This window comes from Carcharhinus amblyrhynchos, chromosome 5 (genome assembly GCF_965287045.1).
Source record: "Carcharhinus amblyrhynchos chromosome 5, sCarAmb.v2.hapA, whole genome shotgun sequence".
Classification (NCBI taxonomy): domain Eukaryota; kingdom Metazoa; phylum Chordata; class Chondrichthyes; order Carcharhiniformes; family Carcharhinidae; genus Carcharhinus; species Carcharhinus amblyrhynchos.
Genome location: NC_137328.1, coordinates 33,703,414 through 33,728,590, shown reverse-complemented (window position 1 = coordinate 33,728,590; position 25,177 = coordinate 33,703,414). Strand labels below are relative to the sequence as shown.

The 25,177-nt window shown below is 41.6% G+C and overlaps 1 protein-coding gene across 2 annotated transcripts in view; it reads left to right on the top strand.

Annotated features, from left to right (window-relative positions):
• The first annotated feature begins 3,793 nt into the window (after positions 1 to 3,793).
• Positions 3,794 to 25,177, top strand: part of tnksa (tankyrase, TRF1-interacting ankyrin-related ADP-ribose polymerase a) — a 162,360-nt gene continuing 140,976 nt past the window's right edge. For both annotated transcript variants that reach the window (XM_080188601.1, XM_080188600.1), the window contains exon 1: positions 3,794 to 4,159. In XM_080188601.1, the coding sequence (XP_080044727.1) occupies positions 3,814 to 4,159 (346 nt within the window). In that variant the 5' untranslated portion in view covers positions 3,794 to 3,813. The remainder of the gene's footprint in view (positions 4,160 to 25,177) is intronic.

Genomic DNA, 25,177 nt, shown 5'->3' with positions numbered 1-25,177 from the left:
AAAAAATGCCTCACATACATACATAGAGTAAAAATGTGAAGTGAGTCCAAAAATAAGTTAGAAAAATATAAAATCAGTTTCTGACCAGTCCATAAGAAGTAGATAAAGAATAGTTGCTGTTACGATTCATTAGTCTAGTGGTACTGACTTCAGTAGTTGAGTAGTTGGTTTTGAGGTTCCAGGGTTCTTGCAGTTTATCTGAGAGTTGTCTTGCTTCTTTTTCAGCTGAACCAGACTGTTCACAAACTTGATGTTATGTTGGACCCCGAGGTGATCTTCCAACCACATGTCCACACCACAATAAGACTATCTAATTCCATCTCAATGGTTAGCAATGCTGCCTCACAGTGCCAGGGACCCAGGTTTGATTCCAGCCTTGGGTGACTGTATGTGTGGAGTTTGCACATTCTCACTGTGTCTGTGTGGGTTTCCTTTGGGTGCTTAGGTTTCCTCTCACACTCCAAAGGTGTGTAGGTTAAGTGGACTAGCTGTAGGAATTCTATAGTTCTATGATATTGTTTAATTGCACCCCTGCCATGGCTTATCTATTGTCAAAACCCTCATCTATGCCTTTATTACCTCAACTCTGAATTATTCCCTTTGGAGATCATCCAAAATTTGTCTGCCTATATGCTTACCCACAACAAGTTCCATTCATCCATTACCCTGTTTTCACGCTCCTACACTGGTTCCTGATCAGCAATTTCTTGGTATTAAAATTTTCACCCTTGCTTCCAAACCTTGCCATGGCTTTGCCCTTCCTAACTCTTTAACTGTTTCCAAACCTAAACCTCTCTGAGCCATCTGTGTTTCTCTAATCCTGGCCTCTTAAGCTTTCCCAATTTTATTGCTCCAACGTTAGTGGCCTTAACTTCTTCTATCCTAAAGCTCTGGAATTTCATGCCTAAACTTCTGCACCTCTTTTTCCTACTTTAAGATTCTCCTTAAAATGCACCCCTTTGAAACAACTTTTGTCCATCTGCCCTAATATAACTTTATGTGGCTTAGTGATGGAACCTGGGACATTTTATTAAAGCTCCATATAAATGCAAGATGTTGTATTTTGAAAACACCATCTTCAGGTTACACCATGTTTCAAATCCTACGTGTCTTCTATGTCATACATCATTCAGTTAATTTAGCTATGACAATTTTGAAACTATGATAACTCTACCACCTATATTGTACATAATAACAACAATAATAGAAAAACTCTGGATAGTTCTCTTTAATCATTTATTATCATTAGATATTTAGCAGACAAATTTATCCAAGTGAATTGCTCAGTACTTCACTAATTCATTAGGCATATTCCAAAATGACTAATTTGAAGTCAGAGTATTTGTGGTTGACTTTCATGAACTGGGGTCTCCACGAGTAGCACAGGCCTGGGCTCTTGCACTGGGAATACAGAGTGGGTGAAAGTTCCAGACTCCACAAATCTAACTTATGAGAAAGCAACCTGGATGCTTTAATTTTCATTCTGGGAAGCAAGTATTGACTGGAGTTGGTCTTGTTGCCCCTGGAAACAGTGTGAAGGCAGCCGAAATGGGCAGCCAGATGTGGAGGCAGTCTGTGTGAAAGCCCAGCCTTGGTGTTCTGGCACATCAAGAATAACACAAAATAGCCATCTAGCCCTCATTCCTCATAACACTTCCATACATTCCCTCATGCTACATTCATGCTGACTCATGCCACCTCAAGGTCTACACTGACCCCCCAGCTCTTCATTGCCCCTGAATATGCCAAGGATAATCTTAGTCCCAGCCTAGCCTAGTGCCAAGTCGTGCACTATTTAACACCTATCAGATTTTGTGCTTCCACCCTCATTATCAACCATGGGCAGACACAAAGAGCCGTGCTGAAATAAAAGTTCTAAATATCTATTAATAACATCACTATTAAAAAAAATTAATAAAAACCCATTTCATTTAACTTCATTCAACTACTTAATCTATTATGAAAGCAAACATTTCATTTGAGTACATAATCCCTTATAAAACTAGAATTTGTATTCATAGCCCCATATGAGAGACTTTATAACTGCTCAGATCTGTCAAACAGTGAAATACTGTCCAACTGTGATAAGCTATATTGTGAAATCTGTCCAGCAGCACAAATTTGGCATTTTGTCCAGTTCTGGTCACCAACGAAGCAGAGTGTATCACAGAATCCCCACCAAGCAGAAGAAGCCATGTGGTCCATCGAGTCTGCACCAATTCTCTGACAGAGTATCTCATCCAGGACATCTCCACCAACCTATCCCTATAACTCCACATATTTGCCACAGCTAATCCACCCTATCTACACATCTTGGGACACAAAGGGGCAATTTACCATGGGCAAACTACCTAACCCGCACATCTTTGGACTGTGGGAGGAAACCAGAGCAGTTGGAGGAAACACAGACAGACATAGGGAGAATGTACAAACTCCACAGTCACCCAAGCCCAGAATCAAACCTAGGTCCCTGGTACTGTGAGGCAGCATTACTAACCACTGTGCCACCCAAAGAAAAAATGAATGGTAATGGTTCCAGTGACAAGGAACTTCAGTTATGAAGATAGATTGGAGAAGACGGGGCTGTTTTCCTTGGAGAAAAGGAGGCTGAAAGGAGTTTTGATAGAGATATTCAAGATCATGAATGGTCTGGGCAGAATAGACAGGGAGAAAATGTCCCCATTTGTGAAAGAAACAAGATGTAGAGGGCACAGATTCAAAGTAACTGGCAAAAGAAGCAATCTAAGAAGCTTTTTCATGCAGCTGGTGAATGAAGTCTGGGTTGCACTGCCTGATAGTGTGGTTGAAGCAGGCTCAATGGCAACAGTCCAAAAAAGGGTGACACAGTGGTTAGCACTGCTGCCTCATAGCGCCAGGGACCCTAGTTCAATTCCAGCCTCAGATGGTCTCTGTGTGGAATTCACACATTCTCCCTGTGTCTGCATGGGTTTCCTTCGGATGCTCCAGTTTGAAAGATGTGCGGGTTATGCTAAATGGCGATGCTAAATTGCCCCTTATTGTCCAGGGGATTAGGAGTATAAATATGTGGGGTTACGGGAATAGGGCCTGGGTGGGATTGTTGTTGGTGCAGACTTGATGGGGGAATGCCTCCTTCTGCACTGTAAGGATTTTGTGAACTGGATTGTTACCTGGAAAGGAAGAATGCGCAGAATGACAGGGTAAAAAGTCTGACAACACCAGGTTTTAGTCCAACCTATTTATTTGATAATATTCTCACAAGCTTTCGAGGGGACAGCCTCTTCGTCAGGTGAATGGAGAGTTCTGGCCTCAGACAGAGCATATAAAGCACAGACAGTTTAGAGATTACTGATAAACTGTCTGTGCTTTATATGCTCTGTCTGAGGCCAGAACTCTCCATTCACCTGACGAAGAGGCAGTCCCCTCGAAAGCTAGTGAGAATATTATCAAATAAATAGGTTGGACTAAAACCTGGTGTTGTCAGACTTTTTACTGTGTTTACGCCAGTCCAACGCCGGCATACCCACATCAGAATGACAGGGAGCAGGCGGGAAATGCACTGTGAATTTGAAGGGCCGGGAGAAGACACGATGGGCTGAACAGCATCCGACCGTGAGAGCGATGTAATTCTATCAGCCAATCGGAGCGCTGAATTAAATGGCCAATCAACGCCCTGATCGAAAGACCAATCAGGGCGGCGAAAAGCTGTTCCCGTGACTAACAGCCGAGGGGGAGGAGCAACGTACGCGCGCGTCGCACGCCCGTCGTGCCGTACGCGCGCGCGCTCCCGCGCCTCACTGAGGTCAGGCGGCGTTGCTGCAGTGACGGTGGAAGATGGCGGCGCGGCGGAGTCAGCTTTCTCCCAGCGCATCAGATCCCGGGCCTACCTCAACCCCGGCCCCGGCCTCCGACAGGCCCGACTCGCCAGGATTCACTGGCGGTAACGCCAGCCCGCCGGGTGCAGGGGCGGCGGCTCCGTCAACAGGAGGTGGTGCTGGTGGTGGTGGGGGAGGAGGAGGAGGAGGAGGAGGAGGTGGTGCGGTGAGTGACTCGGGCCGAGAGCTGTTCGAGGCCTGCAGGAACGGCGACGTTTTGCGGGTGAAGCGACTGGTGGATTCGGGCAATGTGAACGCCAAGGACATGGCCGGCAGGAAATCCACGCCGCTGCATTTCGCCGCAGGTTCGTAACCCCGTTTCGCGGCCCATTAGAGCAGAAGGTGGAGCGGGGCGTCTACTGACGGGAGCCCGGGACTGAGGTGGAGCCTCCGCCTCGGGGCCCTGGGACTCGGCGCCGTCAAAACAACGCAGCAAGTATGGAATGTGAGGTGGGGTGGTGGCTGGGATGGGATGTAAATGTAAATGTTGCCGGGTCTGGAGAAGAGCACTAATGGGAAAGTCTACAATCAGCGGTTGGAAATGTTGAGATAAGCACTAAAAGATGATAGCCCTATGCAACCTTTACCACGTATCGTGTGGCAGGAATTCATCTTATTTAAATGGATATTATCTTCATGGAAATTGGAAGCTAGAGAAAATGCTGGGGAGAATGGTTCGAGAAGGATGAACTTTTTTTCTGTTGTGATGTAAACAATAGTTTCGTTATTGGGTCACTTTGTAAAGGGAGAGGGTGGTTGTGGTGAAATTGTGCTGCACGCAATTCTCGTTTCTCGGCTGAAAGCTGTTTGTCAACATCGGTACGGATGAAAATCATGGGCACGAAAAGACTATTCTGCGTCACACTCATGACGGGCAGAACAACTTGCTACCCCCAGAATCTCGTGCGCTGGTTTGATCAGCTCATGAGATTAGAGAAGAATTTTCCAATGATTTTCAACCCGCGCCCTCCCAAAATTAGCCCTGGATCTGTTTGCTTCTCTTGGAAGAGTACAGACGCAAACAAGCCAAGGTCCAATGAGGGAACATTTTCTGGAAGTTTGTTCTCTGATCACTTTAGATGTGCAAAACCAGTCCAGAAGAGATCTCATGCCATATGCTATTTGCCACTTGCCTTCATATGTGATCGTGGCCCATTCAAGAACCACGTATTTTATTTTGCATGGTCACGCCTGTGTCTCCTGTAGTTGATGATGCAGATTTTCATTGCTCAGGACCCCCTGCCCCCCACCCCCAATTTAAAGCCCAAACTTAGCAAATTCTAACTCATCCAACTTGTCACTCCTACTCTTCTCAACTGTACTGCAGTGAGCGACAGTCCTTGGATTTCTCAAATGTTAAGATCTAGAAATAAGTTTCAAGGTGATTACAAAATTTAGTATGGTAGCTCAGTTCCTGCTACCTATTGAACTGAAAGAACTTGGATATGGCATGGTTAATATTTGTAATAGTTGTGAAAAGGAACACATTTATGTATTAAAAAGAACACCATGAAATAAGGTTTTGAAAAACAATAAGTCATGTACTTTGATATGCTGTCCCTACAGTTGAAAAGATCACATCTAAAGTTGCTTTTTGGGTGGATTGAAGTGTGGGGAAACCAGTTTTTGAGTAGGTCATGTGCATGAAATCCAACAAAAATAATTAACAGCAATATACTAAATTGTTTCGTATTTTTGACACTTTCATCAGTGTCTAATGAAGTGTTAAATTCAGAAGTAGAAAAAGTGCATGAAATGATTTTTGACTGCAGAAAGAAATGATCAAGACATGATTAACGAAGGAACGGTGAACCATGCGGTTGTTTAGTATGTCAATTTCTAAGATTTTGGCATGGTTGAAAATGTGTAGAACAAGTTACATGTGGGATGGTTAAATGTTCTGCAGTTTTATTGTTTTTTGTATTTTTGGGTGGGGAGGGAAAGGAATCAGACATCCTTATTCGCAAAGTAAGTGGAAAATGGACTGCTGTCTTTGGTAGGGTTGAAAAAATTATGCTGATAACTCTTTCTAGATTTTTTGCATCTTAATTTTCTTGATTAATGAGAGAAGTTCATTAAATATGATATTCCTTTCTGGAAGGTTGATAAAAATAGTTTGAGTTATAAAATACACAGTGCTTCCCTGCTAAATCAAATAAGGAGTTTTAAAAAAGTCACCAACTTAAAACATGCTACAAAAGCGACATTATTGAAATGCTAAATTAAATAAAAATAAAATACTGCAGATGCTGGAGATTTGAAATAAAAACAAAGTTCTGGAAAAGCCAAGCATCTGTGGAGAGAGAAACTGAATTAACCCTTTGAGTCCAGTCACTTCTTTGGACTTGAAATGTTAAATTTTTCTCTCTCCACGGATGCTGCCAAATCTGTTGAGCTTTTAAAAAATTTCCTGTTTTTATTAAAATGCTGTTTAGCTTTTGACACCAAGCAAAAAATGAATAAACTTGATATGTAACTTGGTTCTGGAATGTTCACTATTACATTGTATATCCAAGTCAATTCTCCTGACGTTTTTCATTTAAATTTTGCCTCAAGTCAGAAAGTAATGTTTTGAACCATTATATTTTATCATTTTATTGAAAACAGTCTCACTTTTAATTATCAGTTTGAGATATTATTAAATGTACTTCTATGCAACAAGCTAATGTATGAATATTTTGAATATATGCAGACCACATTAGTCAGTATTTTTGCTAAGCCTAGTTCTATTTTGTATTAGAATAAACTTGTGTTTATATTATTTGCAATAGATCTGCCTTTTTAAATTGAATCCACCTGAGATTTCGTTAAATAGAGATTATTTTCTGATATTTGCTGCTGGCAACAGCTAACTGAAGTAGTCAGGAAAATTGAGTCTTGAATTTTAAATAAACTCTTTTGTCTGGGAGGTGTTACTTAGAGGCAAAGTTGGATGCTTGAAGGTTACACTTCACTGCAAGTTTCTTTGCCTCCATTTTTACCACGCCAATACAAATTTGCAATTGTATATTTACTCAGCGTAGTGTTTAGTGTCAAGTAGGTGTATGAGTTGAAATATTCTCTCATTCAGTCAGACTAAGAAGTCTTGTGACAGTTATTTTACTGATAGATTAAATGTTCATGTTTAATTAAATTCAATTGTAGAGCTCCTTTGCCCTTGGCTGAAGCTGTTATCTAGTCTATAATACAGTTGTACCATTGAAGTGAGATCTTATTTTTCAGTCTCCGCAGGTTTCTTAACAGATTTTGATGCTACCATACAAAATATTAATTTAAGCAATAGTGAAATTAATTTTGGCAGCTTTAGTCATGTTTACATACTGCTGAATGTTTCATAACAACATACAGATCAGTTGTACAAAATGAATGAACTAGTTCAGGAGGGCCAAATGGCCTTTCCATTTGTAATAGCGAAAATGCGTCTGATATATTTATAAGGATTTATTTAGGGTAGAAAATGAGAAATTAAATGCATCTTTTATATTTTGCATACTTTGAAGTCAACTTTAGCTTTGTGTTGTTGGGAGAGTGCTGCAGGTCCAGAATAGTTTTTAAATGGATAATGAGTTTTAAATGGAAATTGTGAGGTAAGAGACAATTGGGGATTGAACAAGGGACACAAGGGGAATATATTGACAGCAGCTAACAAACAACTCATCACATCTAGATACAAAGCTCTTGGCGTCCTTGTTCGTGAGAAGAGCTGTCCACACTTTGGAGACATCTGTATGCCTCAGTTCAACTATCTTCTGCAAACTTTTGAATCTGTACAAGTTGATAGGATAAAGAAGGATGCAGCACAGAGGAGGTGAAATATCCAATTAGTGTCAATAATTTGGTCCTTCTCCATATTCTGAAAATTTACCCTTTCAAGTAATTTCTAAATTTTCTGGTTAAGGAATTTTGATACTAATGGCCTTTCTGGTTAAGTGTTTTCCTTGTGCTTTCAAATAAAAGATGTGATAGGGAGATATCATTTAGAACAGGAACAGATTACGTGGTGTTCTGTATAAAAGTAGGAAATTCTGTTTTATTATTGTTGATGTGCTATTTGTGATTCAAAAAGATATTGAAATTAAATATTTATTTTTTATGTTAAAGATTAATGCTGGAATTTTGCTGCCCTGCCTGGAAATCGGAGTGGGCAAGGGGCAGACAATGGGAAGGTTCATTGACCTCAGGCAGGATTTTACAGTTCTGCAATGAGCGAGGCCATACAATCCTGCTCTAAGTGTGTAAACTTGGGAGTTAATAGAGCTAGTTTTATCTTTATCCAGAGCTGCATGTTCAGCTGTTGCAGGATTTTTGCCAATGTTCTATTGGGGTGCTAAGAAATTGGTCAACAGAGGTGCTTAGTTTAAAAAGAAACTCCTAACAAGGAATCGTCTAGTTTCAGCTCAATTCCATCTGCCGTGCATAGGACCAGCAACTTACTGTATATGCTAGTTTTCAAATGCCAATCCAAGCTCTGCGTTGCTGTACCACAGCAGTGGAGCTCATATGATAAACTAGATGCAAAAATGATTTCCAAGGATGTTACTAAAACTCAGGGTAATTATCAGGGAAAATTGAATAGTTGGGCTCTTTTCATTAGATAAGAGAATGCTGAAAGATAACCTGATAAGCGAACTTAAAATTATAAAGGAATTTGATAGGATAGATAAAGAAAGGGTGTTTTGATTGTTGTGTTGCCTAAAGCTAAAGGCAATAAATGAAGAATCGCCAACAAGTCCAAAAAGGAATTCAGGAGAACCTTCTTTACTCTTTTGTTTGCAAGATCGATCTAGTTCATAACAGCAGTTGAGATAATTACCGTAACTATTTAAGGGGAATCTATAAAAGTACATGGAAGAGAATGGCAAAGAGGATATGAGGTTGTAAGGTAGAGAATCAATAAACATACAAATTAGGAGCAGGAATAGTCCATTTGACCCATTGAGCCTGATTTGCCAGTCAATAAGATCATGGCTGATCTGATTGTGGCCTCAACTCCATGTTCCACATCCTCAATACCTTTGGACTCCCTGAGTCAATTTGAAAAATATTGATTGACCCTGTCTCCACCGATTTCTGGGGAAGAGAATTCCAAAGGTTCACAATCCTGAAAGAAAAAATTCTTCTCACCTTTGACTTAAATGGGAGCCCTCTTATTCTTATTGAACTTGTTGGGTTGATTGGCCTATTCCTGTATTGTAAATATATGTGATACTTGTAATGTTTTTCCTAACTCACCAGGTCTGGCAGCATCTGTGTAAATAAACAGAGTTAACATTTTGGATCTAAATCACCCTTCTACAGTACTGTAGAATTGGTCATTTGGGTCTGAAATGTTAACTGTTTCTCACCATATATGTTGCCAGACCTGCTCAGTTTAATCAGTATTTTCTGTTATTTGAGATTTCCAGCATCTGCCACATTTTGCTTACATTTTTCCTAACTTCCGCTACAATCAGAAATGATCTCATTTGTCTTGCAGCTGCCTCAAGTTTATTTACATCCTGTGATACAAGGTACAATAATGGGTTGCCTGTTTGTCAACCCATCAGCTTCTAGAGGTTTGCAGCATAGGCACTTGTTTTTGGGTGGTGTGTGCTATTTTGCTGCTTCATAGGCCTTCTAAGGGGTACAGTGGTTAGCACTGCTGTCTCACAGCACCAGGGACTTTGGTTCAATTCCTGCCCTGGGTGGCTATGGGGAGTTTGCATGTTCTCCCTGTGTCTGCACGAGTGTCTTTCAAGTGCTCAGGATTCCTCCCACAGTCCAGAGATGTGCAGGTTAGATGAATTAGCCATGCTAAATTGCCCTTTAGTGTCCCAAGACATGTAGGTTAGGGGATTAGCAGGATAAATATGAGGTTATGGGGATAGGGCCTGGGTAAAATGTTCTGTTGGAGAATCAGTCCATACTGTACAGGAGGAGGGTATTCCACCCAAATCCTATCCCCATACCTCCACATATTGTCCCCTCTAATCTACACATCTTTGAACAAGGGCAATTTACTATGACAAATCCACCTAACCAGCACATGTTTAGATTGTGGAAGGAAACTGGATCACTAGGAGAAAACCTGTGCAGACATGGGAAGAATATGCAATTCATAAGAACATAAGAAATAGGAGCAGGATTAGGCCATCTAGCCCTTCGAGCCTGCCCTGCTATTCAATAAGATCGTGGCTGATCTGAAGTGGATGGGTTCCACTTTCCTGCTTTTTCCCCATAACCCTTAATTTCCCTGTCTATCAAAAACCTATCTACCTGTGACTTAAATATATTTAGCGAGGTATCCTCCACCACTTCAACAGGCAGAGAATTCCAGAGATTCACCACTCTGAGTGAAGAAGTTCCTCCTCAACTCCGATCTAAGCTGTCCCCCCCTTATCTTGAGACTGTGTCCTCTAGTCCTCTAATCCACACAAACAGTCACCCACAGCTGGAATTGAACCATGGTCCCTGATGCTGAGAAGCAGCAGTGCTAACCACTGTGCCAGTGTGCTGCCTGGGGCAGACTTGATGGGCCAAATGGCCTCCTTTTGCACTGAAGGAATTCTATGATATGAATTGGCTTTTCGGAATTACAATTTGACTCTGTCCTTCGTTGGCATCTTTCGAACAGTTAATATCAAAACATCGTATACATCCACGTGGCCAAATTCTGAGTGATAGCTTTAAGCTAGCTAAATAGAGATTTAATAATCTTATCAAATATATCTTGTTGTCTTAAGGTAATTCTTTGTGTGTAAAATGTAAGTTGAGGTGTACTTTGCGTTGGTAGTAACTGTGACCAATTATTTTCGTTTGCCTATTGTAAAGACAATTTACGGCCACTGTTGCATCCATTTAGCTACTTATAATCAGAGTGAGAGCTATTTACCAATGAATCAAATTCAAGGCTCTAGACATTCACTAATAAGAGGTGCTCTCCTCAATGTCCCATACACTTGTGTTATCTGCAGATTATGCTGCAGTCTGGCCTTTTTGGAACAAATTGCTGTTCTACTTGCTGTTATTTTGAGACTTGAGCAATAGAATGTAGTGACATATTTGACTAATACTTGAGAGGTTGAAAAGTCTGACGTGGGGAAATTGTAATTTGTCAATCATTTTTACTGCTTTTAATAGTATTGCCCACAGTCTGTTCTGTAATTTAGTTGTCTCTTTAGTACTTTGAGACAGAAAACTCCACTGCTCCTGTTTGTCCTAGCTTGTTATACTTTCCTTCTCCTTTGGATACAGAGCAAGGTGTTTTGTTGCCCTTGCTGAAATTGGCCAGTAGAAATTGGGTCCTGGCAGTAATTCTGGTTTCCTTCTGGTGTAATTGACTAAGCAGCACCTGCTGCAGTGCAATAACTTAGTGAGTTACTGAACTTGATCAACAGTGATATAGACAAAAAAATGAAATTAGCATTACCTGTTAAAATAAAGCCTGATGTTGATTTTTTTCTCCCATTTCAATTTCCTTGCACTTTGTGCTTTATATGACCATTTTTTGTATTTGAATCCCCTAAAAATGATGTTGCAACAGAATATTCACTTGTAACGCATTAAAATTTCCACATAGTTTGCGATCATCTGCAGCAGGCAAAACGTGTAATAGCTAGGTCTGTGAGAATCGAGAGGCTGTGGTCCTGAGGACTTCTGTGCGTACATAGTAGTATGATTGCACTCTGTGTAGATGTTTCACCACCTCTTTTCAGTTTGCTGGACACCTGGAATTGTATATGAATCTGGTGCAGGAGAGAGGAAGAAAGCAAGAAAGACTACAAAGATGTAGCAAGAGGCATGTCGCAACTTGCATGTGCTGCCTCCTGTGAGAATTGTTAATTTAAGTCATTCATTTAAGGCTGTTTACATGACTGTGTTTTGTATTTGGTGTGGGTGATTGTATTTGATTTGTCTGTATATCTATGCTCTGTGAACACAACTTCCACTCACCTGATGAAGGGGCTCCGAAAGCTTGTGGCTTGTGCTACCAAATAAACCTGTTGGACTTTAACCTTGTGTTGTGAGACTTCTTACTTTTTGTATTTGAACCATTTTATTCTATCAAACTTTTAGTTTAAAAAGTTCTGATAGATTCCCTGTGGTACTATTCATGGTGCTATCCTACCATGAAATTTTTTACATCTTGTTATACAACTGTGTTTCCTCACTGTGTGGAACGTTCTTTATATCTTCTTTATCTCAGTTTACCAGGCAGAAACATGGTGGTCTGGTTTCATATGTGAGTTTGAAGTTCTGAAGAAAGGTCACTCAGATTCATTTTTGACTCTATCCTCTCCATAGGTGCTGTGAGACCTGCTGAGATTTTCCAGCATTTTCGGTTTTTGTTAAAACTTTGGGTTGTGACAAGTTATTTGCCTTGACTGTTTTATCATTGCCTAATCTTAATGCTCATTATTACTTTTATCCCAAAGTTCCTTTTTGTGATGGGCTGGGAGGATTGCATTATAGTTAGCATATGTATCCTCTTGCCCTTAGTAATAAGCATTGCTGAATTTGTTTATAGTTTGTGATCATCATACGCAGCAGGCAAAACATGTGTAATAGCTAGGTCTGTGAGAATTGTGAGGCTGTGGTCCTGAGGACTTCTGTACAAAAAATTTGAAAACTTAGGAGGGAAAAATCAACATCAAGCTCTGTTTTAACATGTTGCAGCATGACTGGTGCCAATTTCAGACTTTTTTTTGTCTGAGTCTGAATCTGAATTTCCCTTCTGATTTTTGTCTAAATTTATAGAATTATATCAGCCATCATGGTTTTGTGGCTATTGATCTATAAGGTTAGAGTTGTTTTTTGGAGAACCTGAATACCCATCCATGCTACAAACACTGACTGTTGGCCAGCTTAGTCTTGCTGGTGTGACTAGATGTTGTTTGCACTCTTCATTGAACAAAGGCATTAGTGAGTAAGGATACCTGGTCATGATTAAAGAATAGTGATTGAATCAAGGACTTTTGTAATATGAAAATGTTGAACTTTGCATTGATTATAATGTCCACCTGAACCCTTAGGTTAAGCAGCTACCTGAATGTATGGGATTTATATTGATTTTTTTCTTTGGTGCCTTTGTTCATTTTCTGTCATGGTGGCAGTTTTTTTGCTCAATGACTGTTCGGTGCTGATATTGAAGTGCTAGCATTTAATGCAATTTTTTGAGAAATTACATTTGGTCCAAAACTTATTGCTATAATAAATATTAAAATAGTATGAACTATTGTTTTGGTTATTACAAGAATATTCTTGGATGCTGGTACTTAAATGAATAGGTTGTATTTTAAGAGGGAGAATGGCAGAAACCATCAGTCAACAGATGATTCAAGTCTGCCTTTAGCATTACAATTGCCCTCGTGGAAAGAATTTTATGACATGATTTCACACATGACAGAATGGAATGCTAGAGAATCTTAAACAACTAGTTGCACATTTGTAACTATCCGTAGTACTTTTTAGCATAGCAAGTTGCTTCAGAGGTGTAGTCAGACAAAAAAAAATCAGATAATGGAAAATGATGAGTCAATTTAAGAAATGAAGGAGTACCTTATAGAGAGCAACAGAGAAATGTAGATGCTTAAGGAAATAATTCACAAATGTATGGCTAGATGACAGAAGACATGGCTGCCAATTCCGGGATAGACTGGGCCTTTTTCTCTGGGGTGTAGGAGGCCCAGGGGTGATCTTATAGCAGTCTATAAAATAATAAGGTGCATAGATCAGCTAGATGGTCAATATCTTTTCTCAAAAAGTAGGAGCCTCTAAAACTAGAGGGCATAGGTTTAAGGTGAGGGGGGGGCGGTGTGGTGTGGGGGGAGGTGGGGAAATATAAAAGGGTCCAGAGGGCAATTTTTTTCCACAGTGGTGAGTGTTTGCAACAAGCTGCCAGACGTAGTAGTAGAGGCAGATACAATTTTGTCTTTTAAAAAGTGTTTAGAGAGTTACATGGTAAGATGGCTATGGAGGGATATGGGCCAAATGAGGGCAATTGGGACTAGCTTAGGGGTGGCATGGACAAGTTGGGTTGAAGGGCCTGTTTCCATGCTGTAAACATCTATTATTCTATTCTATGACTCTATGTGAGGTAAAGTAAGGGTGGAATGTACAAGGTGCCAACTCAGGATTGAAAGTGGAATGTAGGGTTGGAGGAGGTTACAGATATTAGGAAATGATTTCAGAATGGGGATGTAAGTTTTAAATTTGAATTGCAGGAGACCGGGAAGACAATTGGTCACCAAGGGGTGAAGAGTGGGCAGGACTTGGTGTGAAATAGAATAAAGAAAGCAAAACTTCAGATGAGCTGTGGTTTGTGGAAGATGCAGAACTGAGACCAGGCAGAAGAGCATTGGAGTATTTGTGTCTGGAGATGACAGTAGATTGAGTAAGAGCAAAAGGAACTGAAACAAAGGTTGAAATCACAGAGGATGAGAAGTTGCTGACGGTCAATATCCCAGTAAAAAGCTTGAATTAGAGGCAGTATGGTAGGCAGGGTTTAAAGGAAAAGTCAGAAAAATACTCAAAGGAGGAAAAAAGTACCAGCAAACAAGGGCTGCAGACCAAATTGTAACTTGTCACTGCGGCAGTTTGGCCATGACAGCCAGTGTAAACTGTAACCGAGTAGTGGGGGCTTCACTAAGGGGCTTGGTGTCAGCACCTGTTTTTCAGTTGCAGGTAGGATGTTAACCAAGTCATTCATAATAAAGCAGTGGTTGGCTAGAGCTTTGTTATTGAAGGCATAAATATCCTGCAGTCAAATAAGGAATAAGGTATTTTCCATTGGCAAAGTTTGAGGGGCTACTGGTGAATGGGGTGAATGGGATGAATGTGATGGAAAGTGGGCTGACAAGAATAGTCTCCAGTATGGTAGATGGGTGAAAATATCACTTAGAGATGGTTCCAATGGTGGGACAATTCAGGTTGCTGCTCATAAGGAGGATTGGCCAGAATGATTCTGATGCATTTTTTTCACATTTTGCATTGTATTGGAATAAACTTTTAACGTTGGTCTATGAATCATATCATTCTTCAGGTCAGAGAGATTGAAATTCATAGAATAGAAAGTTAATATTGTGACAAAATCTGAAATATAGAACGTTGATACCGTGTAAACATTGTGGCATTATGTACCTTCAATAAAAACAAAAAATAACATTCTTTTCCATTCTATATATTGTATGAATTCAGCCAGCTGATGAAATCGCATAGTGATCAGAAGTTATCCTGATGGTGTTTAGATATTACCACTAATTTTCATTGTATAAAGTCTAGTTTCATTTTCCTGAGTCTAAGAGTTTGTTCCTTACAGCAAGCTGTCTGTTGCTAAAAATTTGGGGCTTTGCTCCTAGCCTCTAAAGGAGTTGATAGACTAAGTCACAGGATCAAACATTCTGATGGAAGGTTGCAAGTCAATTACCTTTATTTGGAACATGACTTGACACTGAGATCCCATAACACAGCAGCCATCTTTGTTCCCTGCCAGCAGGTATTAACCAAAGTTTAAACTGACTTTTGAGGGCCATGCTCAGAGAATGACTGACCAACAAGGAGGGCCATTGGACTACTGTAATCAGTCAGGCTGTTGTTAAAGGCCGCTGCCACACACACACACACACACACACACACACACACACACACACACAATCTTGAAAGGAAAACAAGAACCTGTACCACCTCCACCCTTTTCCTGCTTAAGTCTCTCTGCAAAACCAGTCTTCATCAGATCAACTTTAGGAGCCATCACAGCTGCTGAGATACCTCTGCAATTTCAAAGTATTTATTTCAGACTTTGTAACGCCGTGACTATGAAACAGTAGCCCTCCACCAAGATACAGACTGAGTTAAATTACACTTTGATAATTACTGATTTTGGAGACCTGTTATTTTAATGAGCATTCATGAGATACAAATGGCATTATCCCCACATTATAGTCAGAGGTTCACAGCATGGAAATAGGCCCTTTGGCCCAACTGTCCATGCTGCTCTTTTTTTAAAAGCCCTAAACTAATCTCAATTGCCCACATTTAGCCCACATCCCTTTATACCCATTGTACCCACGTAACTATAAATGCTTTTTAAAAGACAGTATTGTACCCGCCTACACTACTACCTCTGGCACCTTGTTCCAGATACTCGCCACCCTCTGAAAAAATTGTCCCTCTGGACTGTTTATATCTCTCGCCTCGCACCTTAAACCTATGTTTTAGACTCCTCTACCTTTGGGAAAAAAATATTGAGTATCTAGCTGATCTGTGCCCCTCATTATTTTATAGACCTCTATAAGATCACCCCTAAGTCTTGAAGAAAACATCCCAGTTTATCCAGCCTCTCCTTATAACTCAAACCGTCAAGTCCTAGTAGCATCCTAGTAAATCTTTTCTGCACTCTTTCTAGTTTAATAATATCCTTTCTATAATACGGTGACCAGAACTGTGCACAGTATTCCAAATGTGGCCTTGTACAGCTTCAACAAGACGTCCCAACTCCTGTATTCAATGTTCTGACCAACGAAACCAAGCATGCTGAATGCCTTCACCACTTTGTCCAGCTGTGACTCCATTTTCAAGGAGCTATGAATATGTACCCCTAGATGTCTTTGTTCTGTAACTCTCCCCAGTGCCCTACAATTAACTGAGTACTTCAAGGTTTAGTCTACCAAAATGCATCATCTCGCATTTATCGAAATTAAACTCCACCTGCCATTCGTTGGCCCAATTGACCAAATTCCCATTGCAATTGGAGATAACTTTCTTCACCGTCCACTATACCACCAATCTTGGTGTCATCTGCAAACTTACTAACCCTGTCTCCTATATTCTCATCCAAATCATTAATATAAATGACGAATAACACTGGACCCAGCATTGATCCCTGAGGCACAATGTTGGTCACAGGTCTCCAGTTTGAAAAATAATCCTCTACAACCACTCTGTCAAGAAGCCAATTTTGTATCCATTTGGATACCTCTCCCTGGACCCCTTGAGATTTAACCTCATGCAACAACCTACCTTGTGGAACCTTGTCAAAGGCCTTGCTAAAGTCCATGTAGATATCATCAACTGCACTGCCCTCATCTACCTTCTTGGTTATCCCTTCAAAAAACTCAGTCAAATTTGTGAGTCATGATTTTCCACTTACAAAGCCGTGCTGACTGTCCCTAATCAGTCCTTGTGTCTCTAAATGCCTGCAGATCCTGTTTCAAAATACCTTTCAACAACTTACCCACCACAGAAGTGAGGCTCGCTGGCCTGTAGTTCCCAGGCTTTTCGCTGCAGCCCTTTTTAAACCAAGGCACAATTGTCACCCTCCAATCTTCAGGTACGTCACCCATGACTATTGATTCAAATATCTCGGCTAGGGGATCCGCCATTTCCTCCCTAGCCTCCCACAATGTCCTGGGATACACTTCATCAGGTCCCGGTGATTTGTTTGTCTTGATGCACTTTAAGACTTCCGGTACCTCTTTCTCTGTAATATATAGACTCCTCAAGACATCACTATTTACTTCCCCAGGTTCCCCAACATCCATGCTTCAACAGTAAATACTGATGAGAAATATTCATTTAGGATTGCGCCTATCTTTTGTGGATCTGCACATAGATGACCTGGTTGATTCTTAAGAGGCGTGTCCCTGTGTCCACTCTTTGGCCCTTTATGTATTTGTAGAAGCTCTTTCGATTCTCCGTTGCCTTATCTACCAAACAATCTTGTGTCCCCTTTTTGCCCTCCTGATTTCTCTCTTAACTGTACTCCTACACATGAATGATATTGGAATATGTAGGTTAGATGGGCTTTAGGTTGGTTTCACAGGTCGGCACAACATTGAGGGCCGAAGGGCCTGTTCTGCGCTGTAATGTTCTATGTTCCAAAAAGAATTTCTCCCTCCGTAGATGGTGCTAGACCTGCTGAGTATTTGCAGCATTCTCTGTTTAAATGTTCTGTTCCAGCTTCCTGGGCTTTTATGTTCCTTTTCAAACTTAAGAGACTAAGGTTTTGCTGCTGTGTTCTTTTCAGGTCAATCATATGTAGTGGCTAGGCTCATGCTCCCTAAAAATGGGGATGGGTTGGGGAGCGGTGTGGTCACTGGTGGTTAGCATGACAGGGGAAAAGTAATTTTGATAAATTGCAACCCAGGATTATTCCCTTGCCTGAGCATTTAACTGGGATGGACAACACAACGGTAGGTGTTTTGATCTAATTATGAGTGGAATATCCATTTTTGTTTGTTCTGCTGTTGCATGTTTGAAACTTCTCCTGCCTAAAGGATTAGGGAAAGACATAGAGTCATAGTGATTTACAGCATGGAAACAGGCCCTTCAGCCCAACTTGTCATGGCCAAAGTGCTGCAGTGACAAATTACAATTTTTAAAAATTCCCTAAACTAATCCCAATTGCCTGCATTTGGCCCATTATCTTTCTATACCCATCTTACCCATGTAACTGTCTAAGTGCTTTTTAAAAGACAAAATTATACCTGTCTCTACTACTACCTCTGGCAGCTTGTTCCAGACAGTCACCACCCTCTGAAAAAATTGCCCCTCTGTTCACTTTTGTATCTCTCTTCTCTCACCTCTAGTTTTAGACTCCGCTACTTCTGGGAAAAGATATTGACTATCTAGCTGATCTGTGCCCCTCATTATTTTATAGACCTCTATAAGACCATTCCTCAGTCTTCTATACTCTAGAGGAAAAAGTCCCAGTCTATCCAGCCTCTCCTTATAACTCAAACCAAGTCCTGGAAACATCATAGTAAATCTTTTCTGCAAGTTCCATGATCAGTGAATTAGGCCTAATTAGTTTTAATTCACTGATAAATGAGTTGTCTTTTTAGTCTTACAACTCCGGGAAACTCAGTGCCAAAAGCATAAAACCAAGTCTGAGACATTAAGGGCTGGAGATTGGTAGGCCACAAGATATTCGTCAGTATGCATGCCATGTTTTATATATATATCCATTTGCTAGTTTATTCTCCTGTGATATGTGAAAGATAAAAAGAGAAAGATATGCTGACACAGTAATTCCTCGCTTAATATTCTGTGACTGTAATACTACATTGTGCACCCTTCCTTTCCTTCTCCATTATGTACGCTATGAACAGTATACTTTTTGTAAAGTGCACAAACAGTATTTTTCACTGTCAATGCATGTATAATAATAAATCAAATCAAATGGATCCTAGTTGCATTTTTGAGAAATGTGGCTTTGAGTGATAAGCACATCAGATTTTCCCCCAAGAATTAATGTATAAGCTGGAGTCAGATTCCACAGCAAGCCTCTTCTGGAACCCCTGCAAATTTTTCCCTTGTCTCTTTTACCCAGATGTGGAAACGGCATATTAACAGCACTTGTGACCATTTGGAGTGAGGCAGCGAGCAGGGCTGATCTTGGAATCTCCCAATTGAACTCTTGATTGTAGACAAAACTTTTGACCCTATTGTATTATTGCTCACAGTGATGATGATATGGAACACTGATACCAACTACACACACAGATGTCATTCAAATGAAAATGGTGATGCTAATTGGAAAAACAGGCATTTAAGAATAAACAGTTTTAAAACGAAACAGCGTTGAGCGGGGCAACTTAAAGCAAGTACTGTAGTTACATTAACTTATTCTGCTCAGAGATTTAGTATATTACATCCAGCTACTGGAAATATGATATCCAGTTTTTAATAACTGAAGAATTACAAAGAACAACAAAGAGCAAAAACAGCCTGGGAAACAGGCCCTTCGGCCCAACAAGCCCGTGCCGCCATTTTGACAATACGAGTCCCCCCTCCACCCATGACCCTTATCTATGCTTATGGCATTCCACATTGAGGGAAAACTAATTTAGGGACAATTTATTACCACCAGTCAGCCTAATAGCACATCTTTGGGGTGTGGGAGGAAACCGGAGCACCCGGAGAAAACCTATGCGAGCGCAGGAAGAATGCGCAAACTCCCACAGATACTGGCCCAAATCCATGTGTCTGCACAGCAAACAGTGATAGTCACTGAGCTATCGTGTTGCTCAGCATCTGGTCCAGTTTAAGCGTACACTAACGACATGAAGTACTAGCTATTCTTGAACATCCAAGAGCAGCCAATTAGAGGTGTTGTGGGAAAATCACCACTCGGAGTCAGATCTAAGATTCAACACGCAGTTTTATCGGACCAAGCTTTGGGAGAAGCGCTGGGCTCTCTGCAGTGCATGCAGTCACCTTCTCAACTTTAAAATGGAGTTGAACATCTTTTATACATTTTCAAATAATGGACAAGTACGGACGTTAGCCATTAGCGCATCATTATACATAGAGTAGACAAGTACGGACATCGACAGTTAACATATCGTTATACGTAGAGTAGATACATTTATGCATTTATGCCCCGTCAATGACTGATCTCATTCCTGAAACTCATTATTTTGGCTCTTTATCTCAAGCTAAGGTGCCTCAAGATCTGATCTATTTCCTGTTGTAATGCAGACACTAACAGGTTTTAACTCTTTGTTGTGCAATGTCTGTGCCCAAGTCAGTACATTGTAATGTCTTTTCCCAGAGTCCATTCCCCCCCCACCACCACTTTTGGCCAAGATTATGATCTAATAATCGGATGGACCGACAGTAGCAGCGTTGTGGGTCCGGCAATTTGATATGCCTGACCCGTAACCAAAGGTTGCGCTTTCACAGGGAGACATCCATCTTCTTGTCCTTGCCTTCGTTGTCGCTGGTGTCTTTGGGAGTTCCGATCAGGTGTTCTTCGGTGACCACACTGGCCCTTGGCACAGTCTGAGTCGTCATGACTTTACAGCAGACATTAAGACATCCAACATTTAGGCAACAGACAATTATTATTGTAACGAGAATGATCAATCCATGCATTAAATAGGAACCTCAGAATCCCCCCCCCCCTTGAGCTGCTTTCTTATGTCCTTAACGACTTGGGTGATATTGTAGGCTTCATCCGTAACATGCGTTATACATTTGTCTCCTATTATTGTGCATACTCCCCCTTGTTGGGCTAACTGATGATCTATGGCACAGTGGGTCTGCTGTGCGTACAATCTTAATTCAGCTAGTTCTTAGTTGATGGCGTCCAGTGCTTTTGATGTACTGTCTCCCAGGCTGGTTAATCCACAGATAATATGGCTTCGATTTTTGGCATTAATTACTCCTGCTGCCCCCCTCATCGACACAGGACTCCAAGGAATCCATAGCCGTGTGACAATCCCAGTGTGACTGGAACTTTCCAATTGGCACAGAATTCTTTGCTGATGGCCCAGATCACTAGCTTTCTCTGGATATGCCCCTTTTGAGGGCATGGAACGGTGAGTGGTCCTATTGTTCCTACTGCAAAAAGAATCAGGAGGTGTGTTGCTGTCGTGAAGATGCCGTTGAGGAGGAACACAAGTCCCTTCTAGGCCCGGTAGCATTTAATATCCTGGTTATTGGTCTGTATATACCGCCAATTGCTCGGTTCACTTGACTTTCTGCCTGATCCTACTAATTGGTAAGTATCAAACGGGTATGTTCATGTGGCTGAGCTGACATGAGTCCCATTACACTGACCACAAATGAGGTGCCTCCCCTCGGTTACGTTCAGGCATCTTCGCTTGTTACAGGTACAAGTCAACAGGCCTCTGTTTACCCAACAATGCTGACGGATACACTGCGTCTGTATACAGGAAACATTCTTGGGGACCAAGGTATGTGCACACCCCCATCCCTGTCCTGAGAAGCAAAGCAGGTAGCTTGCATCATCTGAGCTTATTCTTCCTCCCACTCCCTGGAGCCCTCGACACACAGGATCTGCGGAGTTTATTAGTTCCATACGTATTCCCTGTGTACCCTTTTTATATTTGTATGTTTGACCTTTACAGGGTGAGTCCAAGGTATCTGTCGAATACAAGTCATGGGGAGGTCCACCCAGCAGTGGCTGCAAATAGGGGCTCTACAGATTGGGCTAGCAGGTAACACACGGTTCAATTACCGTGTAAATGTTCATGAGCCTTGTAGAATAAGTTATTCTCTAGCCCTGTCAATCTTGCAGTTGCGACAGATAGTATGATAGCATACATAATTCTATCTTAGACATGTTTGCAACAGGCAAGTATAGGCGATTACAGCGCAGAACAGGCCCTTTGGCCCTCAATGTTGCGCCGACCTGTGAAACCAACCTAAAGCCCATCTAACCTACATATTCCAATATCATCCATGTGTAGGAGTAGAATTAAGAGAGAAATCAGGAGGGCAAAAAGGGGACACAAGATTGTTTGGTAGATGAGGCAAAGGAGAATCCAAAGAGCTTCTACAAATACATAAAGGGCCAAAGAGTAACGAAAGAGATACAGAGACGGACCTCTTCAGGATCAACTAGGTCATCTATGTGCAGATCCACAAAAGATAGGTGAGGTCCTAAATGAATATCTCATCAGTATTTACTGTTGAGAAAAGCATGGATGTTAGGGAACTTGGGGAAATAAATAGTGATGTCTTGAAGAGTCTATATATTACAGAGAAAGAGTTACCAGAAGTCTTAAAGTGCATCAAGATAGGGTATAATCTTATCACTCTATGTTAACAATTTTGCAAAGGCTGTATTGCCAACTCGAGCACATCAGTTAATCTTGCTTGTAGTCATCACCTGTTTTGGGGAAAGCACTCTGGTCACTTTAATGTCACTCATTCGTTGCTTTGTATAATTTTCAATGTTTCCATACACCTTTCCCCCTATGTCCAGACAGGCACAGGTATCTCCACTAATTCTGACCTCATATGGCCCATTCAATTTTGGTGAAAACCCTGGTTTTTCAGGTAATGTTTTTACCGTGACGCGACTTTCTGCTGTTGGGGCACCAGGGAGCATTTCAAGTTCTCTGTGTGTGTGTCTCTCTTTCTTCCTGATTACCCTTTACTAATTTACGCATCCCTTTTTATTTGGGTGCTGAGTTCCAAAGCACATTTAATTTTGTCTTTTAGTGGACCTACATCGGCCCCATCTCTTATGATGCTTTCTGGTAATTGCATCGCCCTTCCTGTCATTAGTTCATCGGGTTAATCCAGTTGTCCGGTTTGTGATGGCTCTTACCCTCGTTAATATAGTAGGTAATACTTCTGTTCACGTTTTTCCTGCAGTTTGCTTGGCCTTGGCCAGGGCATTCTTAAGGGTTCTATGCGTTCCACCATTCCAGAACTCTGCGGGTGGTAGGCGATGTGCAACTTCTGTTTTATTCCCAATGGTTGGCACACTATTTATTTTTACCACGTTTCTGGTGAAGTGCATCCCTTGATCCGAATCAGTTTGTATGGGTGTTCCCATCTAGGGATTACCTCTTCTGCCAATATCTAGCCACTGTGGTAGCAGTACAATTCCTGGTAGGGAACGCTTCTACCCACCTGGTAAACTGGTCTATGATGATCAAATAATTTTTGCTGTGGGATTGTGGTAGTGGCCCTGTGAAATCTATTTGCCCATGTTCCCAGGGCCCCTTTGGTCGGGGCTGGTGTCCCATCTTAATTTTTATGGATTGACTGGGGTTGTATTGCATGCATATCGTGCATCGGTGACAATGTCGGGCTATGTCCCTCCCCATTTCTTTCCACCACTGTTCTTTTCCTATACTAGTTGCCAATGGCCCCTCTTCCTGCATGTGAGAGTCCATGTTTTCGTTAGAAAGAAGGTTGAGAGGTGACCTAATTGAGGCATACAAGATGATCAGAGGGTTAGATAGGGTGGATAGTGAGAGCCTTTTTCCTCACATGGTGATGGCTAACACGAGGGGACATGGCTTTAAATTAAGGGGTGATAATTATAGGACAGATGTCAGAGGTAGGTTCTTTACTTAGAGGGTAGTAAGGGCGTGGAATGCCCTGCCTGCAGCAGTTGTGGACTCGCCAACTTTAAGGGTGTTCAAATGGTCAGTGGATAGGCATATGGATAACATTGGAATAGTTTAGGTTAGAGGGTCATAAGATTGGTTCCACTGGTCGGCGCAACATCGAGGGCTGAAGGGCCTGTACTGCGCTGTAATGTTCTATGGTGTAGTTCCAAGAAGGCATTTTATATGCACTCTGGTGCCATTACCTTGTCATTTCATCTCCAAATGTTATCCGTCCCTCTGCTCTCTCCCTGTGCTTTCCATTTCCCCTTTTCCTCTTTTTGAGGTATCCTCCTGTGAGTCCCGAATATCTATTTTTGGCCCGTTACTGCTATTGGCAGCTCGCCAACTGCCTCCTGTTCTAATGCTAACTCCGTTGCTCTATCTGTGGCTTGGTTTCCATTGTAATTTAACCAATCTGGTTCCTTCTGATGCATTTTAATTTTTTTTACTGCCTTTTCTCGGGATTTTTGGCTGGCTTTTAGTAATGCCTCGATCTTTTGTTTTTAATAGGCATTCCTCCTGTAGTTACAAACCCCCTTCTACCCCATGCTGTCAGATAAACGTGTATTACCCCCAAGGCGTACCTACTATTGGTATATATGTTTACCGTCTTTCCATCAGACAATTCTAGTGCCGCCACCTGTGCGGGTAGACCTCTGTCAATTCTTTCTAACTTTACCATTTCCAATTTTTCATTTACTACTGCCCACCCTGTCCGGGGCAATCCTTCCACGTATTTACGTGAGCCATTACAAAAAGCGTCTCCTTGGCTGTTGTTAAGGGTACATCCTTTACTCTCTCTTTATCCATATCTGTGTCTCCACAGTCATGTGGTTCTCCTGTATCCAAAATTTCTTCTGCTGGGTTATCCTTGTGCATGAGTCGCAAAAACCCAGCTTGCAGGTGCAGCAGGGGGTCAGGAAGGCGAATGGGATGCTGGCCTTCATAGCGAGGGGGATTGAATATAAAAGTAGGGAGGTCTTGCTGCGGCTGTATAGGGCACTGGTGAGGCCGCAGCTGGAGTACTGTGTGCAGTTTTGGGCACCGTATTTGCGCAAGGATATTTTGGCCTTGGAGGGAGTGCAGAGGAGGTTTACTAGGCTGATGCCGGAGTTGAGGGGGTTGAGCTATGAGGAGAGGCTGAATAAACTAGGCTTGTACTCGTTAGAGTTTAGGAGAATGAGGGGAGATCTCATTGAGACGTATAAGATGATGAATGGGATGGATAGGATAGAGGTGGAGAGACTCTTCCCGCTCAAAGGACAGTAGGACTAGGGGGCACAGCCTCAAGATAAGGGGGGGGGGGGGGGGCGGTTTAGAACAGAGTTGAGGAGGAACTTCTTCACTCAAAGGGTGGTGAATCTCTGGAATTCTCTGCCCGTTGAAGTGGTGGAGGCTACCTCGCTAAATATTTTTAAGACGCGGGTTGATGGGTTTTTGATAAGAGAGGGGATTAAGGGTTATGGGGAG